Source organism: Salvelinus fontinalis, chromosome 2 (genome assembly GCF_029448725.1).
Source record: "Salvelinus fontinalis isolate EN_2023a chromosome 2, ASM2944872v1, whole genome shotgun sequence".
NCBI classification, from domain to species: Eukaryota; Metazoa; Chordata; class Actinopteri; order Salmoniformes; family Salmonidae; genus Salvelinus; species Salvelinus fontinalis.
The window spans coordinates 8,911,864-8,933,394 of NC_074666.1; the positions used below are offsets into that span (position 1 = coordinate 8,911,864).

General features: G+C 41.8%; 1 protein-coding gene across 3 annotated transcripts in view; it reads left to right on the forward strand.

The window, feature by feature from the left end:
- Positions 1-21,531, forward strand: part of LOC129811381 (contactin-associated protein-like 4) — a 201,452-nt gene that overhangs the window by 22,038 nt on the left and 157,883 nt on the right. For all 3 annotated transcript variants that reach the window (XM_055862656.1, XM_055862637.1, XM_055862647.1), the window contains exon 2: positions 6,183-6,293. In XM_055862656.1, the coding sequence (XP_055718631.1) occupies positions 6,183-6,293 (111 nt within the window). The remainder of the gene's footprint in view (positions 1-6,182; positions 6,294-21,531) is intronic.

Consider the following 21,531-nt stretch of genomic DNA (forward strand, 5'->3'; position numbering starts at 1 on the left):
TTTATTTCAGTTTTAGTTTTACGTATATAATAACCTTTGGCTGTGAGCACATGTTCATTCAATACCCGCCTGTGACTGCTGCATAACATAGCGCCTCTTCAACACAGCATGTTCCACTACTATGAGGGCTGCACCTATCATACCATCACAATAACTCAATGATTGGATAGTGTTGCTCTGGCAAGCCAGGACTTTCTTTTGGGTAATAGCAGTTAATCACAGATCAGATCAAGCTACAAGGCAGTTTGCAGGTCCTGTAGTACATTACATTATGTAATGCTCACTCACATCCTGGTCTCACATGCTGCGAAGGAAGATACAAGTCATTCAGTTCTTTCTTCTTCAAAAGATAAACACACAATTTGTCTTCTATAGCCCTAGATGGGACCAAAGTTATTTATCCATATTCTTGAATCACTTAGGTCAGACCTAGACTGGACCAAAGTTATTTGTTCATATTCTTGATTCACTTAGGTTATTCACAAAGTCCCTCCATCGAGTTTGGTTCCATATTCAGGCGTATTTCATTAGGAATTAACTTCTGGCATTTTGTATTATTGTAGATCCACCAGTAGATGGGCACATTATCTTTCGGGGCCAATATGAAACACGAAAAACAAGCTCTAGTACGTTTAGTTTATTATTGGGGACACGTCTTTCCCTGTGGAGGTTGGTGCTGCACGTGTTTAACTCTACAGAAGCTTCTATCTGCTCTACTTCCTGTGGCAGTTGGTGTAAATGTTATAGGATATGTCCCAAATGGCATCCTATTCCCTATATAGTGCTCTACTTTTGACCAGAGCCTATGAGGCACTATATAGGTAATAGGGTGCCATTTAGGAAGCAGCCATAGTCAACTACATTGTGCTAGCTGGCCACAAGCCCAATCTGTCTCTCCCTCTCTCTCAATCTGGCCAATTAATTCCCTGCCAGAGGAACAAGCTAATTAAAACAGGGACTGAAGCACCCCTACAATGTCACTACATGGAGTTAGCACATTAGGTTGGGTGTGCTGCTACAGTTCTGCTCTTCAATCTGTCTGGAGAGCTGAAAGACTATAGGCCCCATGGGTCAATATACTGTGGAACCAAGTTGTGCAGAATGGAACACAAGAACAGAACACTGGTGTTTAGTTTGGATTGAGGATGACTGTTAGTGTTCCATGCCATAGTTCCAGTTCACAAACAAGCATGTTATTGGCCTCATTAGACTATTATTTCTGCTGAATGCAGCATGGTCTGAATTTTTTAATACATCCAAAAGACATACAGTGCATCGTATTGAACTTAAGTCTTGGAGTTCAGTCCAGCGCCTTATCCATACTCTATTTCTAGTTGTTGATTGTGAAGGTGATGCATCATCTTCAGCCGTATTCATTCTCCACTTCCATCATCTGGACTTATTTCAGCAAAATGTGAAATGGGACACAGTAGAGGGGAGGGGAAGGAAACAGAGGAGAGGAGAGGAGAGGAGAGGAGAGGAGAGGAGAGGAGAGGAGAGGAGAGGAGAGGAGAGGGTGGCCTGTCTCACTCTATTGCCTGTAGTTCCTGCCAAGGATCTGTCTTTTATCAATACTGATTAAACACTTCTGATGGGTTCTGAGGCCACTGACACTCCTTGAGAAGAATACTTTGGAATGAGTTAATGATTTCATCCCAACTCTATTCCCTATTTAGTGCACTAATTTTGACCAAAGCCCTATGGGCCATTCGGGACACACACAATATATCATCATTTTCTAAGATAGTACTATTGGTATTGCCCTCGGGTAGCCTGCTTCTGGTCTCAGGTTCAGGAGTGGCTGAAAAAGCATACCATTAATCTAAAATTGACTCTAGAAATAGCATTGTTGGGAGATCTGGAGAGATCTGGTCAGTCAATCGCTAATATATTATTACTCTTAGCAAAAGTATTTATCTTCAACTCACAATCGGTGGACTCTATTCGATAAGATAGATTTAAATTGTATGTTAAACATCACAACATAGTTAAAAGATATATGGCGCATAGAAATCCAAAGAGGGTGGCCAGCAGAGATAGGTGAGGGTTGGAATGTGTAACTGGAGATGAGTGAGAGGTTATCCTGATGCCTCACTTTACCCTGTCTCCATGTACATATCTACCTCAAATACCTCGTACCTCTGCACATTGATGTGGTACTCCCTGTATATAGATCTATTCTTGTGTATTTACTTTGATTCCACTTGTGGTACTATTTTGTTTATATTTTTAAACACTGCATCGTAAGCAAGCATTACACAATAAAGTCTACACCGGTTGTATTTTGCCATTTGACAATTTTGTATTTATTTGATTTGTCGATGTGCCCTTGAGCGGGGCGCTTGACCCTGGTTGCTCCTGTGGGTCACTCTGGATGGGAATATCTGCTAAATGACAAAAATGTCATGTAAATGTTGAGCGGCTTCACTGCAGGTGTGTTATATGTTTATTAATTCAATAAAAAATAGAAAAAAAGTACTATTATGTAGCAACATGTTAAGTAGAGAATCTAGCTTTTAGTACATATATTATGTCTCTAAAAAACAAATAAAGCATTACCTTGGGATGTAAGTATTGTTGTTGTTTTTTACGTGGGATTTCTGTGGTTTAAAGCACAGGTGTTGAACTCATTCTACGGAGGGCCGAGTGTCTGCGGGGTTTCACTCGCCCATGTACTTGGTTGATGAATTAAGGTCACTAATTAGTACGGAACTCCCCACACCTGGATGTCTAGGGCTTAATTGAAAGGAAAATCAAAAAACCTGCAGACACTACGCCCTCCTTGGAATAAGTTTGACACCCCTGGTTTAGAGATAGATAAATTAGCTATGGTACCTGTAAGCCTGTTCTGCAAAGGTGGCTCTAACACGAGGAAATGTGAGTTTATTGTCGAGGTTCAGTGGATGTGAGCCGCACAGGTATTCAGCATTAACCTCCAGTTTCCTCCACCGCACCATGATGTCTGTGCATGACTGAACACAGAGTCAGTCAGAGATGTGGCTAAAGGCAGTGAAATGCCTAACTCTGAACACCCTTTTTTTATTGTTTTTTCAAACTCTGTTCTAGTTTTCAACGAGTCTCATCTCATTAGTGATGATCAAATCAGCTTTTACTCCTCTGCTCTCTTTTTGGAGTGCACTTCTCACCCTCAAACACTATAATTGAAATGCTTTTCACACTGAATACTCAACAAACAACCTCATGTACACTCATTGAGAGATAGTGATTGTAGGTTGGTCACGATGAGAGTGTGTGCGAACTACTAATGAGAGGTTTGCAAGCTGTATGATTAACATAATACAAAAATCCCCATCAAAATGAGTCAGTTTAGATATCTGTTTTTGCATGGGCCTCAGGGGTGCGTGCTGGAGGTATGGAGGTCATTTTGTGCCAACAAAAAAAGGGGGTAAACATGTGTCCCAAAAACTTTCTTTCTGAGCTTTCTTATTTCTCCCAGATATAGGACAGACACTTTAAAACCTTATTCCTTGTGATCTCTTCTAGATATAGGACAGGCGCTTTAAAACCTTATTCCCTGTGATCTCTTCTAGATATAGGACAGGCGCTTTAAAACCTTATTCCCTGTGATCTCTTCTAGATATAGGACAGGCGCTTTAAAACCTTATTCCCTGTGATCTCTTCTAGATATAGGACAGGCGCTTTTAAACCTTATTCCCTGTGATCTCTTCTAGATATAGGACAGGCGCTTTAAAACCTTATTCCCTGTGATCTCTTCTAGATATAAGACAGGCGCTTTAAAACCTTATTCCCTGTGATCTCTTCTAGATATAGGACAGGCGCTTTAAAACCTTATTCCCTGTGATCTCTTCTAGATATAGGACAGGCGCTTTAAAACCTTATTCCTTGTGATCTCTTCTAGATATAGGACAGGCGCTTTAAAACCTTATTCCTTGTGATTTCTCCTAGATATAAGACAGGCGCTTTAAAACCTTATTCCCTGTGATCTCTTCTAGATATAGGACAGGCGCTTTAAAACCTTATTCCCTGTGATCTCTTCTAGATATAGGACAGGCGCTTTAAAACCTTATTCCTTGTGATCTCTTCTAGATATAGGACAGGCGCTTTAAAAACTTATTCCCTGTGATCTCTTCTAGATATAGGACCGACGCTTTAAAACCTTATTCCCTGTGATCTCTTCTAGATATAGGACAGGCGCTTTAAAACCTTATTCCTTGTGATTTCTCCTAGATATAAGACAGACGCTTTAAAACCTTATTCCTTGTGATCTCTTCTAGATATAAGACAGGCGCTTTAAAACCTTATTCCCTGTGATCTCTTCTAGATATAAGACAGACGCTTTAAAACCTTATTCCTTGTGATCTCTTCTAGATATAGGACAGGCGCTTTAAAACCTTATTCCCTGTGATCTCTTCTAGATATAGGACAGGCGCTTTAAAACCTTATTCCTTGTGATTTCTCCTAGATATAAGACAGGCGCTTTAAAACCTTATTCCTTGTGATTTCTCCTAGATATAAGACAGGCGCTTTAAAACCTTATTCCCTGTGATCTCTTCTAGATATAGGACAGACTCTTCAAACCCCTATTCCCTGTGATCTCTTCTAGATATAGGACAGGCGCTTTAAAACCTTATTCCCTGTGATCTCTTCTAGATATAGGACAGGCGCTTTAAAACCTTATTCCTTGTGATCTCTTCTAGATATAGGACAGGCGCTTTAAAACCTTATTCCCTGTGATCTCTTCTAGATATAGGACAGGCGCTTTAAAACCTTATTCCTTGTGATTTCTCCTAGATATAAGACAGGCGCTTTAAAACCTTATTCCTTGTGATTTCTCCTAGATATAAGACAGGCGCTTTAAAACCTTATTCCCTGTGATCTCTTCTAGATATAGGACAGACTCTTCAAACCCCTATTCCCTGTGATCTCTTCTAGATATAGGACAGGCGCTTTAAAACCCTATTCCTTGTGATTTCTCCTAGATATAAGACAGACGCTTTAAAACCTTATTCCTTGTGATTTCTCCTAGATATAGCACAGAAGTTAAAAAACCTTATTCCTTGTGATTTCTCCTAGATATAGGACAGACTCTTCAAACCCCTATTCCCTGTGATCTCTTCTAGATATAGGACAGGCGCTTTAAAACCTTATTCCTCATGATTTATTTTTTGACTGTTTGCTTTGCCATTCATTAATGTGTTATTCAATGCGTTTCTATGGGCTATAGTAGTAAAGGCCAAAATTCAGTATGTTATCAAATAATGTTTCATTATTTTGGGGGATACCTACAGGGGTCCTACAATTCTAAATAAAATAGCTAGATGATCCATGGTATGACCAATTTATGTGTGTGTGTGTGTGCATTTGTTTGCTTGTGCATGTAATCACGCACCCCTAGCATGTGTGTGAGCATTTGGTCATATGCGTACGTGCATGCCAATGTGTATGCGTGTGTGTGGGTTTTTATTGCAATCTAAACCTCCAGTCATAATCATAAAAGTGTATGGAGCATGAACAGGTCTCTGAGAGTCTCTGTATCTAAATAACACGAGTCACCAGCTTGTTTTATTACTGAGGTGGACATAACTGCAATACAATACATAACAGACATAACTGCAATACAATACCCAATCTGACATCATCAGAGCAAAAATGCTTGATCACATGGGGGCCATGTTAGAGGTGGTCAATGATTCTCTTCTCTTCTCATCTAGTGATAGTACTGCAAAGTGCAGCTCCTATTTGAATAGTATGGCATGCTCCTTAGTGATAATTATTGACACATGGGCTTCTTCAATATGACAAGAACACCCTGCTTTTGCAGTTTGGTTCATCAATCCTTTGGTTTTACAACATATTACAGTTGATTTCAAGTCGCTCTTTAACCTGTTTTGTGATTTTTTTTGGTCTTGGTGTTTTGATCTCTTCTAATAAAGCCGTAGCACACATTAGTGGTGTTGGAACATAACAGTGATCTGCATTATGTAGTTATTTTACAGTGATGTCATTAGAATGGTGATGACATCCTGTGATGTCACCACAATGGTGTCGATGGTGTTTCTATCGCTGCTTACAATATTGTCAACTCACTTAAAGTATGATTCCTCCTTGATAATGTTCTTTGGAGGTACTATGCTAAAGTTACTACTAGTCCAGAGCTCAAAGACTAATCCTTTGCTTTGTGTTTCATGTTTGCTTGATAGACAGCTGTGACGGCCCACTGGTGTCCAACCTGCCCCAGTCCTCCTTCAGAAGCTCCTCACAGTTATCCAACAGCCATGGGCCCGGCTTCGCTAAAGTCAACAGGAGAGATGGTGAGTACTGGACTTTTGATACATACACTCTTGAATAAGAAATAGTTCCAAAATGGTTATTCAGCTGTCCCCATAGGAGAACCCTTTTTGGTTTCAGGTAGAACCCTTTTGGGTTCCAAGTAGAGCCGTGTGTGGAAAACGGTTCTTCATGGAAGAACCATTTTAGGTTCTAGATAGAAAAAAAGGTGCTAAGAGTGTACCATTCTACTGCAGTAGTTCTGAGGAAAAGGGTTGTGTTTTCCCAATGGCTTTTTGCAATGCTTCACACACATTGACCTCATCCATTCCCCATTTCAAGTTGGAGTAAAGGATGGGAAAAATAATAAGGCATTGTTTGGCTTGAGAAAAGAGTCTGATATAGACACTGTATTGATTGTAGTATCCCCCACTGTTATTGGGAGGCTGTGTTGCAGCCGTACACTGTGGTGTTGAGGCTCAGCTGATCATTGCGGAGAGGGAGAAAGGGTTGGGTTCCCCACAGGACTGTGCATAAAGAACATCAAAGGCAGGTTTCAGCAGCAGTAGCACAGCCTCCAGATTATTTCCTTTGAGAGAGAGATGCTGTTGTTACCACATCCCTTCAGAGTAGCGTACCCAGCTGGTCACCTACTGTAAGTAGATATTGGAGTACTACATCATAAGCTCCAATGCAAGGTCACCCACCATTACCATCTGAATGGCGATTCATCCAAACAAAATAAATGAAGAGGGGATTGGATGGTATGCTGGATGCTGATATAGGGTGTGCTTGCCTTGCTTACATGGGGAAATGCTATCACGGTGGTTCTTTGTTTGAATGTTTTAAAACGAGTAGGGTTTATCTATTTTGTTTCTAGTTTGAAAGCAGAAAATCATTTGGGAAAAGCAGGGATTTTTAGCAGCCACATAAGAGGGTCTGTGTGAATGATTTTGAGACCAAAGCAAACTAAGCTTGTTGGATGCTGCTTCCATGCTGTCTTTGATGGCTGTAGCAGTAAGCATACAGGGTTGGTGTTACACTATTCCCATCTCAATTGATCTGGGTGGATCGATGGGTGTCTAAAACTCTATGGTATCATCAGTTTGGTATATTTCCCTGTGTTTGATCATGATGAATCAGTGTCAGTCAGGCTACTTGTTTTAGATGTCAGTTAATGTCTGCACCAGAGGTAGAAGATTGCTTAAAACCCTTTACACATGTGGGAATTGGCCTATATGGATTGGGCTAAAGTTTAAAAAAAAATCTTACAGAAGAAATATGAAAAGCATATGCATAACCATGGTAGCAATTAAAAGGGAACAGTTTGGAAATTATGGGGAAATTACTAGACCAAATATGAGGACACAACAGTTCACCTGACACAAGACTGAATCCAAACATTACACTGTTGATTTTGTGTGTTTTACATTTACTGTACTTTTTGCCGCGTTGGTTGATAATGAAATCTTAAAATACTCTGGATACATTCGGTAACATGATAAGAATATTCTTAGAAAATGTAGCGTATGTGCAACATATGACAAAAAAATTACAAGGGTTTGAGTCAAAGGACTAACGGGTATCTCCAAGTGGCCACACACTTCTCCAAAGTGTGCACAGTTCCTAAGTCATTTCAATGCACTTTTATGACTCAAAGAAGATTCTTCAACTACTATATAAGGTGTTTTTTCTCTTAGCTCTTCTAGCTGTGCCATTGAGAAACTAGAGCAAACACAATTGTAGTTGTTTTGGTTGGAACACAGCCCTGCATCACACAATTACTGTTGTTGTTTACGCAATCCAAAAATGGTCCCATATAAAACGCAATATGGGGGAGGCGAGCATCATTTGAAAGCTTGTTCTGTTGCCAACATGACTAGCTAACATATAAAATATGATATTACAGTGTTAGGCTTTCACAAGGCAATTCAGAGAAACAGGTAATTTGTGCGTATATAATTAAGTAATGAGTGCATTCAGGTGTGTGTGCCTCAGCAACATTCTCTCTTAATTTACAGCTTTTCCCTCACTCAGACATCAAATTTGCAAAAAATGCCCAATTAGCAAAAGGGATTGGGGCAACTTCTTATCATGCAAGGTGCTCAAGTTCAGAACGGCTGTCAGTCAAACACCATACAGAGTTGTGAAGTACAGAGCCAGAGCTCAGAGGTCATGTATAGCATGTTACTGTACAGCCACTGCATACCAATTTAGCCATTTATCACTGACCAAATCAGACATTTTCAACCTGTATACGGGTACGAGTGTATAGGATTAAATTACATTACAATCAGAAATCACCATAATTGAAACCAGATTTCTGGCTGTAATGACGTAATTGCAACCAGCTTTGCTCTGTGAGTGAACATTTCCAGTGATGGAGTACAGAACTGTAATGGTTGTTTACAGGACATTGCAAAGATGCCTCTAAATAACCTCTCTTCTATTTGACCTTTGACTGTTTTCAAGCTCACTCTCTGTCCTTTCTGTGAATGGAGGAGGATCTAACAACATGGCATCCCAGAGGGTTGAAACGGTGATGCTGCATAATTTATCCTACGAAGACGAGAATACAGTGACTCTCAAATTGCTTTTTTTTACATGGCAGGGCACAAGACGACATAATCCCAGCTGTTCTAAGAAGAAATCAATGAATAAATGAATGAAACCATCTAATTTACAAATCTGCCTGCACATGTTCACACTTAGCATCCTCTAGCTAATGTTTCTCAGAGGATATTCACATTACTGATTTAATTTACTGACAAAATGAACAGTGGTAACTTTCAAAAGCTTTAATACAGATGTAGAATCTTAACTTGATCACTCGTTTAAGCTTCTAAAGATAGTAATTTCCACTTTGAAATTTCAGACTTGATTTGCCCTATCGAAAAATGTATCAACCACTACAAAAATGTTAATTAATTATAATCCACATAGTAATTAACATTGGCTGTTGCTGCATGATTGTTTTCCTGCTGTAGCAAACTGGTTGAAATGAAGATCTGTTCAGTCCTGCTGGTATTGTATCTTCTCACCAGGCTTGTTTATTGAGAATGGTATTTCGTGATCTGACAACTAAGTTGATTGAAATAGTGAATTAAATATTCCCGTTCACCGATTGTAGTCAGAAAGCAGCAACATGAGAACAGGTGATACAGGTGGTGATATGATTGTATACAATGTATAGTCAGTAAGGTCATTGTATAAGAACATATCAAAATGGCACATTGTCTGATCCTTGCAAATTATATTGTTTGTTCTCAGACTGTCCGCAGAGTTGGATGGTCATCCACAGAGATCCTATTATGTAATTCTATGGGTTCACCCGTAGATCCTATTAAATGACTTAATTAAGAATTCAAATTCTTAATTATATGGGTTCACCTTTCTAGTCAGTTCGGAATTAGAATGGTTTTCAGACCCCACCATTCTACACATTCTATCTACACATTCTAGAAAAAAAATTGTAGACCTCCACAAGTCTGGTTCATCCTTGTGAGCAATTTCCAAATGCCTGAAGGTACTATGTCCATCTGCACAAACAATAGTACGCAAGTATAAACACCATGGGACCACGCAGCCATAATGCCGCTCAGGAAGGAGATGCGTTGTCTCCTACAGATTAATGTACTTTGGTGCGAAAAGTGCAAATTAATCCCAGAACAACAGCAAAGGACCTTGTGAAGATGCTGGAGGAAACAGGTACAAACATATCCATATCCACAGTAAAACAAGTCCTATATCGACATAACCTGAAAGGCCGCTCAGCAAGGAAGAAGCCACTGCTCCAAAACCACCATAAAAAAGCCAGACTACGGTTTGCAAATGCACATGGGGACAAAGATTGTACTTTTTGGAGTAGTGTCCTCTGGTCTGATGAAACAGAAATAGAACTGTTTGGCCATAATGACCATCGTTATGTTTGGAGGAAAAGGGGGGACACTTGCAAGACGAAGAACACCATCCCAACCGTGAAGCACGGGAGTGGCAGCATCATGTTGTGGGGGTGCTTTGCTGCAGGAGGCACTGGTGCACTTCACAAAATAGATGGCATCATGAGGCAGGAAAATTATGTGGATATATTGAAGAAACATCTCAAGACATCAGTCAGGAAGTTAAAGCTTGGTCACAAAGGGGTCTTCCAAATTGACAATGACCCCAAGCATACTTCCAAAGTTGTGGCAAAATGGCTTAAGGAAAACAAAGTCAAGGTATTGGAGTGGCCATCACAAACCCCGACCTCAATCCTATAGAAAATTTGTGGGCAGAATTGAAAAAGCGTGTGCAAGCAAGGAGGCCTACAAACCTGACTCAGTTACACCAGCTCTGTCAGGAGGAATGGGCCAAAATTCACCTAATTTATTGTGGGAAGCTTGTGGAAAGCTACCCAAAACGTTTAACCTAAGTTAAACAATTTAAAGGCAATGCTACGAAATACTAATTGAATGTATGTAAACTTCTGACCCACTGGGAATGTGATGAAAGAATAAAAGCTGAAATATATAATTCTCTCTACTTTTATTCTGACATTTCACATTCTTAAAATAAAGTGGTGATCCTAACTGACCTAGGACAGGGAATTTTTACTCTGATTAAATGTCAGGAATTGTGAAAAACTGAGTTTTAAATGTATTTGGCTAAGGTGTATGTAAACTTCCGACTTCCTCTGTACATATGAGATGAGTAACGCAAGAAAACATAATTAAAGTGGCTAGTGATCCATTTATTAAGTGGCCAATGATTTTAAGTCTGTGTAGGCAGCAGCCTCTCTGTTTGTGACGGCTGTTTAACAGTCTGATGGCCTTGAGATAGGTGCTTTTCAGTCTCTATGTCCCAGCTTTGATGCACCTGTACTGACTTCGCCCTCTGGATGGTTGCGGGGTGAACAGGCAGTGGCTCGGTTGGTTGTTGTCCTTGATGATCTTTTTGGCCATCAGGTGCTGTAGGTGTCCTGAAGGGCAGGTAGTTTGCCCCCGGTCATGCGTTGTGCAGACAGCACCACCCTTTGGAGAGCCTTGCAGTCGTGGGCAGTGCAGTTGCTGTACCAGGCGGTGATGCAGCCCGACAGGATGCTCTCAATTGTGCATCTGTAGAAGTTTGAAGGTTTTAGGTGACAAGCCAAATTTCTTCTGTCTCCTGAGGTTGAAGAGGCACTGTTGAGCCTTCTTCACCACCTTGTCTGTGTAGGTGGACCATTTCAGTTTGTCCGTGATATTTACATAGAGGAAATTAATACTTTCCACCTTCTCCTCTGCTGTCCTATCGATGTGGATAGGGGGGTGCTCCCTCTGCTGTTTCCTGAAGTCCACGATCATTTCCTTTGTTTTGTTGACATTGAGTGAGAGGTTGTTTTCCTGATACCATACTCTGAGTGCCCTCACCACCTCCTTTTAGGCTGTCTCGTTGTTGTTGGTAATCAAGCCTACTACTGTTGTGTCATCTGCAAACTTGATGATTGAGTTGGAAGCGTGCATGGCCACGCAGTCATGATGAACAGGGAGTACAGGAGGGGGCTGAGCATGCACCCTTGTGGGGCCACAGTGTTGAAGATCAGAAAAGTGGAGGTGTTGTTTCCTACCTTCACCACCTGGGGGCGGCCCGTCAGGAAGTCCAGGACCCAATTGCGCAGGGCGGGGTTGAGACCCAGGGCCTCAGGCTTAATGATGAGCTTGGAGGGTACTATGGTGTTGCATCCTGAGCTATAGTCAATGAACAGCATTCTTACATGGGTATTTCTCTTGTCCAAATGGGATTGTGCAGTGTGATGGCGATTGTATCATCTGTGGACCTATTGGGGCTGTAAGCAAATTGAAGTGGGTACAGGGTGGCCAGTAAGGTGGAGGTGATATGATCCCTGACTAGCCTCTCAAAGCACTTCATGGTGACAGAAGTGAGTGCTGCGGGGTGATAGTCATTTAATTCAGTTACCTTTGTCTTCTTGGGTACAGGAACAATGGTGGCCATCTTGAAGCATGTGGGGACAGCAGACTGGGATAGGGAGAGATTTAATATGTTCGTAAAAACACACCAGCTAGCTGGTCTGCACATGCTCTGAGGACGCAGCTAAGGATGCCGTCTGGGCCGGCAGCCTTGCGAGGGTTAACACGCTTCAATGTCTTACTTACGTAGGCCACGGAGAAGGAGCCCACAGTTCTTGGTAGTGGGTCACGTCGGTGGCACTGTATTATCCTCAAAGCGGGCAAAGAATGTGTTTAGTTTGTCTAGAAGCAAGACGTCGGTGTCCGTGACGTGGCTGATTTTCATTTTTTAGTCCGTGATTGTCTGTAGACCCTGCAACATATGTCTCGTGTCTGTCTCATTTAATTGCAACATCACTTTGTCTCTATACTGACATTTCACTTGTTTGATTGCCTTGCGGAAGGAATAACTACACTGTTTGTATTTGGCCATATCCCCAGTCACATTTCCATGGTTAAATGCTGTGGTTTGCAGTCTCAGTTTTGCACGAATGCCGCCATCTATCCACGGTTTTTGGTTAGGGTAGGTTTTAATAGTCGTAGTAGGTACAACATCTCTTATACACTTCCTTATAAACTCATTTACCGAATCAGCGTATACGTCAATATTGTGATCAAAACAATCTTGAAGTGTGGATTCCGATTGGTCAGTCCAGCGATGAATAGTCCTTAGCAGGGTTACATCCTGTTTGAGTTTCTGCCCATAATCATGAAACACACACCCCCGCCCTTATTCTCCCCGGAGAGATGTTTATTCCTGTCGGCGCGACGCACAAATAATCTAGGTGGCTGTGCCGACTCCGACAGCATATCCAGAAAGAGCCATGTTTCTGTGAAACAGAGTATGTTACAATCCCTGGTGTCTCTCTGGAAAGCAACCTTTGCACTAATTTTGTCTACCTTGTTATCTAGAGACATTAGCGAGTAATATACTTGGAAGCTGTGGGTGGTGTGCGCGCCTCCGAAGTCTGACCAGAAGACCGCTCCGTCTACATCTTCTTTGGCGGCGTTGTTTTGGGTCAGCCTCTGGAATCTGTTCAAATGCCCTGGGTGGTTCGAACAAATGATCTGCTTCGGGAAAGTTTTATTCCTGGTCGTAATGCTGATAAGTTGACGTTGCTCTGATATCCAATAGTTCTTCCCAGCTGTGTGTAATAACACTTAAGATTTTCTGGGCTAACAATATAAGAAATAATACAGGAAAAAAAACAAAATACTCCAGAGTTTCCTAAGGACTAGAAGCGAGGCGGCCCTTTCTGTCGGCGTCATCTTATCTTTTTATCTGTTTAACACTATACATGTCAACTACTACAGCGACTGAAAAGACTGCAACAATTAACAAAGTTAGTTTCAGAATGGGTGGCAAGGAATAAGTTAGTCCTAAATATTTGAAAAACTAAAAGCATTTTATTTGTGACAAATAATTCACTAAACCCTAAACCTCAACTAAATGTTGTAAAGAATAATGTGGAAATTGAGCAATTTGAGGTGACTAAACTGCCTGCAGTAACCCTGGATTGTAAACTGTCATGGTCAAAACATGTAGATTCAACAGTAGCTAAGATTGGGAGAAGTCTGTCCACAATAAAGCGCTATTCTGCCTTCTTAACAACACTATCAACAAGGCAGGTCCTACGGGCCCTAGTTTTGTCTCACCTGGACTACTGTTCAGTCGTGTGGTCAGGTGCCACAAAGGACTTAGGAAAATTACAGATGGTATTTTATATTTTGTTTTAAATATAATGTAAGTGCCTTAATGTGTTTTGACCCCAGGAAGAGAAGGTGCTGCCTTGGCAGCAGCTAATGGGGATCCCTAATAAATACAAACATAAAGATGAGCAAAAAAGACTGTATGATATAAATAATACATACCAAGCTATATTGTGTCGTCCTAAAAGTGCACAGTTTGTATTATTTTGTACTAATACAATTACTCTGAGAGATTTTGTTTAACAAGTTGTTTAAAAAAAAAAAGTACTTTATGTGTCAAAATGGTTGGCACCTCTAAAGATTCTTATAAATAAATATGAACTTAATAAAATCTACATTAACATTCTACTTAAATTAACCTCAGTTTAAGGAACTGTGTTGTGGCCTTCCATAGCTTCCTTTTTCACTGGGGTATAAAAATGAGGTAACACGCATATAAAATTGCTTTGTCATCCATCAGCATGGGGAATAGCAAAAGACTCACAAATAAAAATATACTAATTGTTGTTGACTTTCATAAATCAGGAAATGGGTGCAAAAAAAGCTACTGAAAAAAACAAATATACCACAAGGGCAACAATTATGAAATTTAAAACCACTGGAACAGTGCTAAACTTGCCTGATATTGGACCCATGTGTATCTTGTCCCCACGCACAGTGAGGAAGATATTTTGGAACGCAAAGAAAAGTGGTCACATTTGGAGAATTACAGAACTTGGTCGTATCTTGGGGTCACCAATTCTCCAAATCTACAATTAGACGCCATCTCCATGCCAATAGGCTCTTTGTAAGGGTTGCCATAAAACAGCCTTTCTTGAGAACAACCAACACATGTAAACAACTGGAGTTACGAAATTGCTCTTTGACCACGCACACCAGAGGTGGGTTTGGCCTCGAAAGAAGGATGCATATGCAGAAGATAACAAGGGCCCCTAGGTATGTGGTTAAGGTCAACTGCATTATAAACTCTACAAAGTACCAGGACATTTCAGCCAAAACCCTGGTTGCCTCTGCCAAGAGGCTGAAACTTGGCCGCAAGTGGATCTTCCAGCAAGACAATGACCCCAAGCACACTTCACAATCCACAAAGAAAATGGTTAATTGACCACAAAATCAACATTAGCAATGGCCATCTCAGTCTCGAGACTTGAACCTCATTGGAAACCGGTGGTTTGAATTGAACAGGGCAGTCCACAAGCACACACCGAAGGACATCAAGGATCTGGAAAGATTCTGTATGGAGGAATGGTCTAAGATCCCTCCCAATGTGTTCTCCAATCTCATAAAACATTATAGAAAAAGTGCCGTTACCCTCGCAAGGGGAGGGTGGACAAAATATTGAAAACTAAGTGCCAATAATATTAAAAAATATATATTTGTTAACCAAAATATATATTTTTATTAATTAATTGTTGGACATAAAAGACTGTAAAAACACCAGAAATATGTTCCAACGTATATATAAATAGATATGTGGTCTTATACAGTGCAGCATGTAGCCTAGAGGTTAGAACGTTTGACTAGCAACCGAAAGTTTGTAAGATCGAATCCCTGAGCTGACAAGGTAAAAATCTGTCGTTCTACCCCTGAACAAGGCAGTTAACCCACTGTTCCTAGGCCGTCATTGAAAATAAGAAATTCTTCTTAACTGACTTGCCTAGTTAAATAAAGGTTAAAATAAAAAAATACATGTAAGCAAGGTTTGAAATGGTGTTTTAGTCAAATATTAAATCTGTTTGGGCTTCCTGTGGATATATTTACAGTCTACAAATGATTTTATAATTATGTTCCAGCCTCCTGTCCATCCGCTCAAGAAAAGAATGGTCCTGCGGCTCAATCTAGTGGATGATACCTGGAATAGGGTGCCATTTTGGACGCACCCCATAACAGGAAGAGGAGAAAAGTCTGAGTGATTTTATCTTCCTGGTTGGAAGGCCTGTCATACACAATATGACCAAATCTAAAGACCGAGGGTAGAGATTTATTGGAACAGAGAGTAAAGGGATTATTCAATTTAGATACCCTACAGCTACATTGGTGACTCGTGATGGAATTCACCACTGATCTGTGAAGAAAAGAAAAGTTGTATTTTGTAGAACCTCAGAAAATTATAGTGTTTGCAGTACTGTGGGATTCCACTCAGTGTGGTAACCAACCATGGCTCTCTCTGTGGGGTACTTCTGATAAGGCAAAGCTGGTTGAAATCATAACATAATTTACAAGGTTGTGATGACATTATTTCAACAAGTTTTCCCCGCTGGGTAGTAGATATGGCATTAGAGAAATTTACGGACAAATGATTAGATGCCACCGATAATGTTTATATTTTAGTCAGATACAGTGCCTTCAGAAAATATTAATACCCCTTGACTTATTCCAAATTTTGTTGTTACAGCCTGAATTAAAAATGTATTAAATATATTTGTTTTCTCACCCATCTACACTCAATACCCCATAATAACAAAGTGAAAACGTGTTTTTAGACATTTTTGCAAATGTATTGAAAATGAAATGCAGAAATATCAAATGTAAATAAGTATTCACACCCCTGAATCAATACTTTGTAGAAGCACCTTTGGCGGCGATTGCAGCTTTGAGTCGTCTTGGCTATGTCTGTATCAGCTTTGCACATCTGGATTTGGGGATTTTCTCCTATTCTTTCATGCAGATTTACTGAAGCTTTGTTAAGTTATATGTGGGGTGGTGGTGAACAGCGCAAGTCTTTCCACAGATTTTCAATGGGATTTAAGTCTGGCTGTGCCACTCAAGGACTTTCCCATTGTTGTTCTGAAGCCATTCCAGCGTTGCTTTGGCTGTATGCTTGGGGTCATTGTGCTGTTAGACTAGTGCAAAGGTTACTGTTCCAACGTAATTTGCCTGTATTTGGCTCCAGTCATTGTTCCCTCTATCCTTACCAGTCTCCCAGTCCCTGCCACTGAAAAGCATCCCCATAGCATGATGCTGCCACCCTCATGCTTCACGGTAGGGATGGTGGTAGATGGGTAAAGAGCTGTTCCTGGTTTTCTCCAGACAGCGTTTTACATTCATACCAAAGAGTTACATTTGTCTCATCAGACCACAGAATATTTTGCCTTATCTCAGGGTCTTTCATGTTTCTTTTTCCAGGTGTACTGTCATGTGCCTTTTTCTCAGGATAGGCTTCCATCTGGCCACTCTCCCTTAAAGCCCAGATTGGTGAAGTGCTGTTGTCCTTGTGGCAGGTTCTCCCATATTTTTTATTTATTTATTTCACCTTTATTTAACCAGGTAGGCTAGTTGAGAACAAGTTCTCATTTGCAACTGCGACCTGGCCAAGATAAAGCATAGCAATTTGACACATACAACACAGAGTTACACATGGAGTAAACAAAACATAGTCAATAATACAGTAGAAAAATAAGTCTATATACAATGTGAGCAAATGAGGTGAGATAAGGGAGGTATAGGCAAAAAAAGGCCATGGTGGCGAGGTAAATTCAATATAGCAAGTAAAACACTGAAATGGTAGATTTGCAGTGGAAGAATGTCAAAGTAGAAATAGAAATAATGGGGTGCAAAGGAGCAAAATAAATAAATACAGAAGGGGAAGAGGTAGTTGTTTGGGATAAATTATAGATGGGCTATGTACAGGTGCAGTAATCTGTGAGCTGTTCTGACAGCTGGTGCTTAAAGCTAGTGAGGGAGATAAGTGTTTCCAGCTTCAGAGATTTGTGCAGTTCGTTCCAGTCATTGGCAGCAGAGAACTGGGAGGAAAGACGACCAAAGGAGGAATTGGCTTTGGGGGTGACCAGTGAGATATACCTGCTGGAGCGCGTGCTACGAGTGGGTGCTGCTATGGTGACCAGTAAGCTGAGATAAGGCGGGGATTTACTTAGCAGAGACTTGTAGATAACCTGTAGCCAGTGGGTTTGTCGACGAGTATGAAGCGAGGGCCAACCAACGAGAGCGTACAGGTCGCAATGGTGGGTAGTGTACGGGGCTTTGGTAACAAAACGGATGGCACTGTGATAGACTGCATCCAGTTTGTTGAGTACAGTGTTGGAGGCTATTTTACAGATGACATCACCGAAGTCGAGGATCGGTAGAATGGTCAGTTTTACGAGGGTATGTTTGGCAGCATGAGTGAAGGATTCTTTGTTGCGATATAGGAAGCCGATTCTAGATGTATTTTTGGATTGGAGTCGCTTAATGTGAGTCTGGAAGGAGAGTTTACAGTCTAACCAGACACCTAGGTATTTGTAGTTGTTCACGTATTCTAAGTCAGAGCCTTCCAGAGTAGTGATGCTGGACGGGCGAGCAGGTGCGAGCAGTGATGGATTGAAGAGCATGCATTTAGTTTTACTTGCGTTTAAGAGCAGTTGGAGGCCACGGAAGGAGAGTTGTATGACATTGAAGCTCATCTGGAGGTTAGTAAACACAGTGTTCAAAGAGGGGCCAGAAGTATACAGAATGGTGTCGTCTGCGTAGAGGTGGATCAGAGAATCACCAGCAGCAAGAGCAACATCATTGATGTATACAGAGAAGAGAGTTGGCCCGAGGATTGAACCCTGTGGCACCCCCATAGAGACTGCCAGAGTTCCGGACAACAGGCCCTCTGATTTGACACACTGAACTCTATCAGAGAAGTAGTTGGTAAACCAGGCGAGGCAATCATTTGAGAAACCAAGGCTGTCGAGTCTGCCAATAAGAATGTGGTGATTGACAGTCGAAAGCCTTGGTCAGGTCGATGAATACGGCTGTGCAGTAATGTCTCTTATCGATGGCGGTTATGATGTCGTTTAGGACCTTGTGAGCGTGGCTGAGGTGCACCCATGACCAGCTCTGAAACCAGAATGCATAGCGGAGAAGGTACGATGGGATTCGAAATGGTCGGTAATCTGTTTGTTAACTTGGCTTTCGAAGACCTTAGAAAGACAGGGTAGGATATATATAGCTCTGTAGTAGTTTGGGTCTAGAGTGTCACCCCCTTTGAAGAGGGGGATGACCATGGCAGCTTTCCAATCTTTGCGAATCTCAGATGATACGAAAGAGAGGTTGAACAGGCTAGTAATAGGGGTTGCAACAATTTCAGCAGATCATTTTAGAAAGATAGGGTCCAGATTGTCTAGCCCGGCTGATTTGTAAGGGTCCAGCCAAGGAACTCTGTAGTTCTGTCAAAGTGGTCATTAGGTTCTTGGTTACCTCCCTGGCCAAGATCCTTCTTGCCCGGTTGCTCAGTTTGGTCGGACAGTCAGCTCTAGGCAGAATCTGGGTAGTTCCATATTTTTTTCAATTTCCCAATGATGGAGACCACTGTGCTCATGGACACTTTCAATCTATAAATCAATTTGGAATGTCATAGCAAAGGCGTGTGGATAATTATGTAAATTAAATCTCTATATTTCATTTTAAATACATTTGCAAAAATTTCTAAAGCATGTTTTCACTTTGTCATTATGTGGTATTGTGTGTAGGCGGGTGATTTAAAAAAAAAAAGTATTTATTTGTATCCATTTTGAATTCATGCTGTAACACTAACACATGTGGAATAAGTCAAGGATTATGAATGTCTGAATACACTGTATATGATGTGTTTATTTGAATGGGCAGCAGCACAGCGGTGGTATAATGACCACGTTCCTGACCCTACATTAACCCTAATAACCATGCACAGTGGGAAAAGCAGCAGCCCTGTCCGTTCCAGACAGGGACTAAAGAGAAGATCAGGGGAGATTTCCTTCATTTGAACAGACAGCACTGCAGACGGAGGGGGAGAACACAATGGGATTCCAGGGATATGTCCCAAATGGCATCATATTCCCTATCTAGTGCACTGTGCACTACTTTTGAACCCTGGTCCATTGATTGCACTAAATATGGAATAGGGTTCCATTTGGAACGCAACCCATACAGGCCTTCCCAGGAACCATTAGCAGCCATTAGCCTTCCCCTGGTAGATACTAATTGCCCATTTTCAAGATAGAATAAAAATATGAATGTGTTAATTGCTTGAAAAAAAACACCTCTATTCTGTCTCTGGTTTGCGTCCCAAATGGCACCATGTTATTATAGTGCTTTACTTTTTTCCCTATGTAGTGCACTACTTTTGACCAGGGCTAGAGTCTTCATAGCTGGATACCCTCCTGGTATTGTGTATTCTGCTCCTCTTTGTCTCCCCTGCATGCTCTCTCTGCTCTCTATTCCATCACCAGTAATGAACAAAGGTCAACGTGTTCGCTCTCCCTCTCATCGCTGTGTCAATGGCAATGTCTGTCTGCTACTAAAGTTAAGTACTTATTAAACCAGGCCTTTCACTGCCTCATGTCCTAAATGCCAAACCATACAGGCAGCTTGTTGCCTTAACCCAGACCAGACCAGACAGTAGTGTGAGTACAACCAACAGACGGTTATATAAACGGTAAAGTAGGAATATTAAGGGTGGAGAATCAGGGGAGTCTGGTCCCTAAGTCCCTGTGGGGTTCCTGGAGACTATTTGCGTCAGCTTAGTTAGATGACATCAACTTGGTACCAAATGTTAAATGGTCTTTAACCTCGGTGTCTTTGTGTTGGGTACTTAAAAGGCTCTGTGTGTTCTCTCTCTGTAAAGAGTAAAGCATGCTGCAGGTTATTGGGGCATTTCTATTGGCAGATGCGGTATGAGTCATTTCTGTACTAGGCCCTCTAGCTGTCTTGTGTTCTGTCTTTGTGCCGACCCTGCTGGAAGCCTGGGCAACTCCTCTAGACAGCTCTGCTCCCGTTCTGTCCATCTGGCGTCCGGGGCTCTGAGGCTACACTTTGGCCCGACTCAGCACTTTATGCTTCCCTTCTCTCACAGACATTAGCACACTTCTCATCCTGTCGTACCTCCTTTCTCACGGTGGCATCTCCATTCTACAGAGTGCCATTTCATCACTTCTCCTCATGTCTCTATCCGACTGGCTTTCCTCTCTCCTTCATGTCTCTATCCGGCTGGCTTCCCTCTCTCCCTCATGTCTCTATCCGGCTGGCTTCCCTCTCTCCTTCATGTCTCTATCCGGCTGGCTTCCCTCTCTCCTTCATGTCTCTATCCGGCTGGCTTCCCTCTCTCCCTCATGTCTCTATCCGGCTGGCTTCCCTCTCTCCCTCATGTCTCTATCCGGCTGGCTTCCCTCTCTCCTTCATGTCTCTATCCGGCTGGCTTCCCTCTCTCCTTCATGTTTCTATCCGGCTGGCTTCCCTCTCTCGCTCATGTCTCTATCCGGCTGGCTTACCTCTCTCCTTCATGTCTCTATCCGGCTGGCTTCCCTCTCTCCTTCATGTCTCTATCCGGCTGGCTTCCCTCTCTCGCTCATGTTTCTATCCGGCTGGCTTCCCTCTCTCCTTCATGTCTCTATCCGGCTGGCTTCCCTCTCTCCTTCATGTCTCTATCCGGCTGGCTTCCCTCTCTCCTTCATGTCTCTATCCGGCTGGCTTCCCTCTCTCCTTCATGTCTCTATCCGGCTGGCTTCCCTCTCTCCCTCATGTCTCTATCTGGCTGGCTTCCCTCTCTCCTCATGTCTCTATCCGGCTGGCTTCCCTCTCTCCTTCATGTCTCTATCCGGCTGGCTTCCCTTTCTCCTTCATGTCTCTA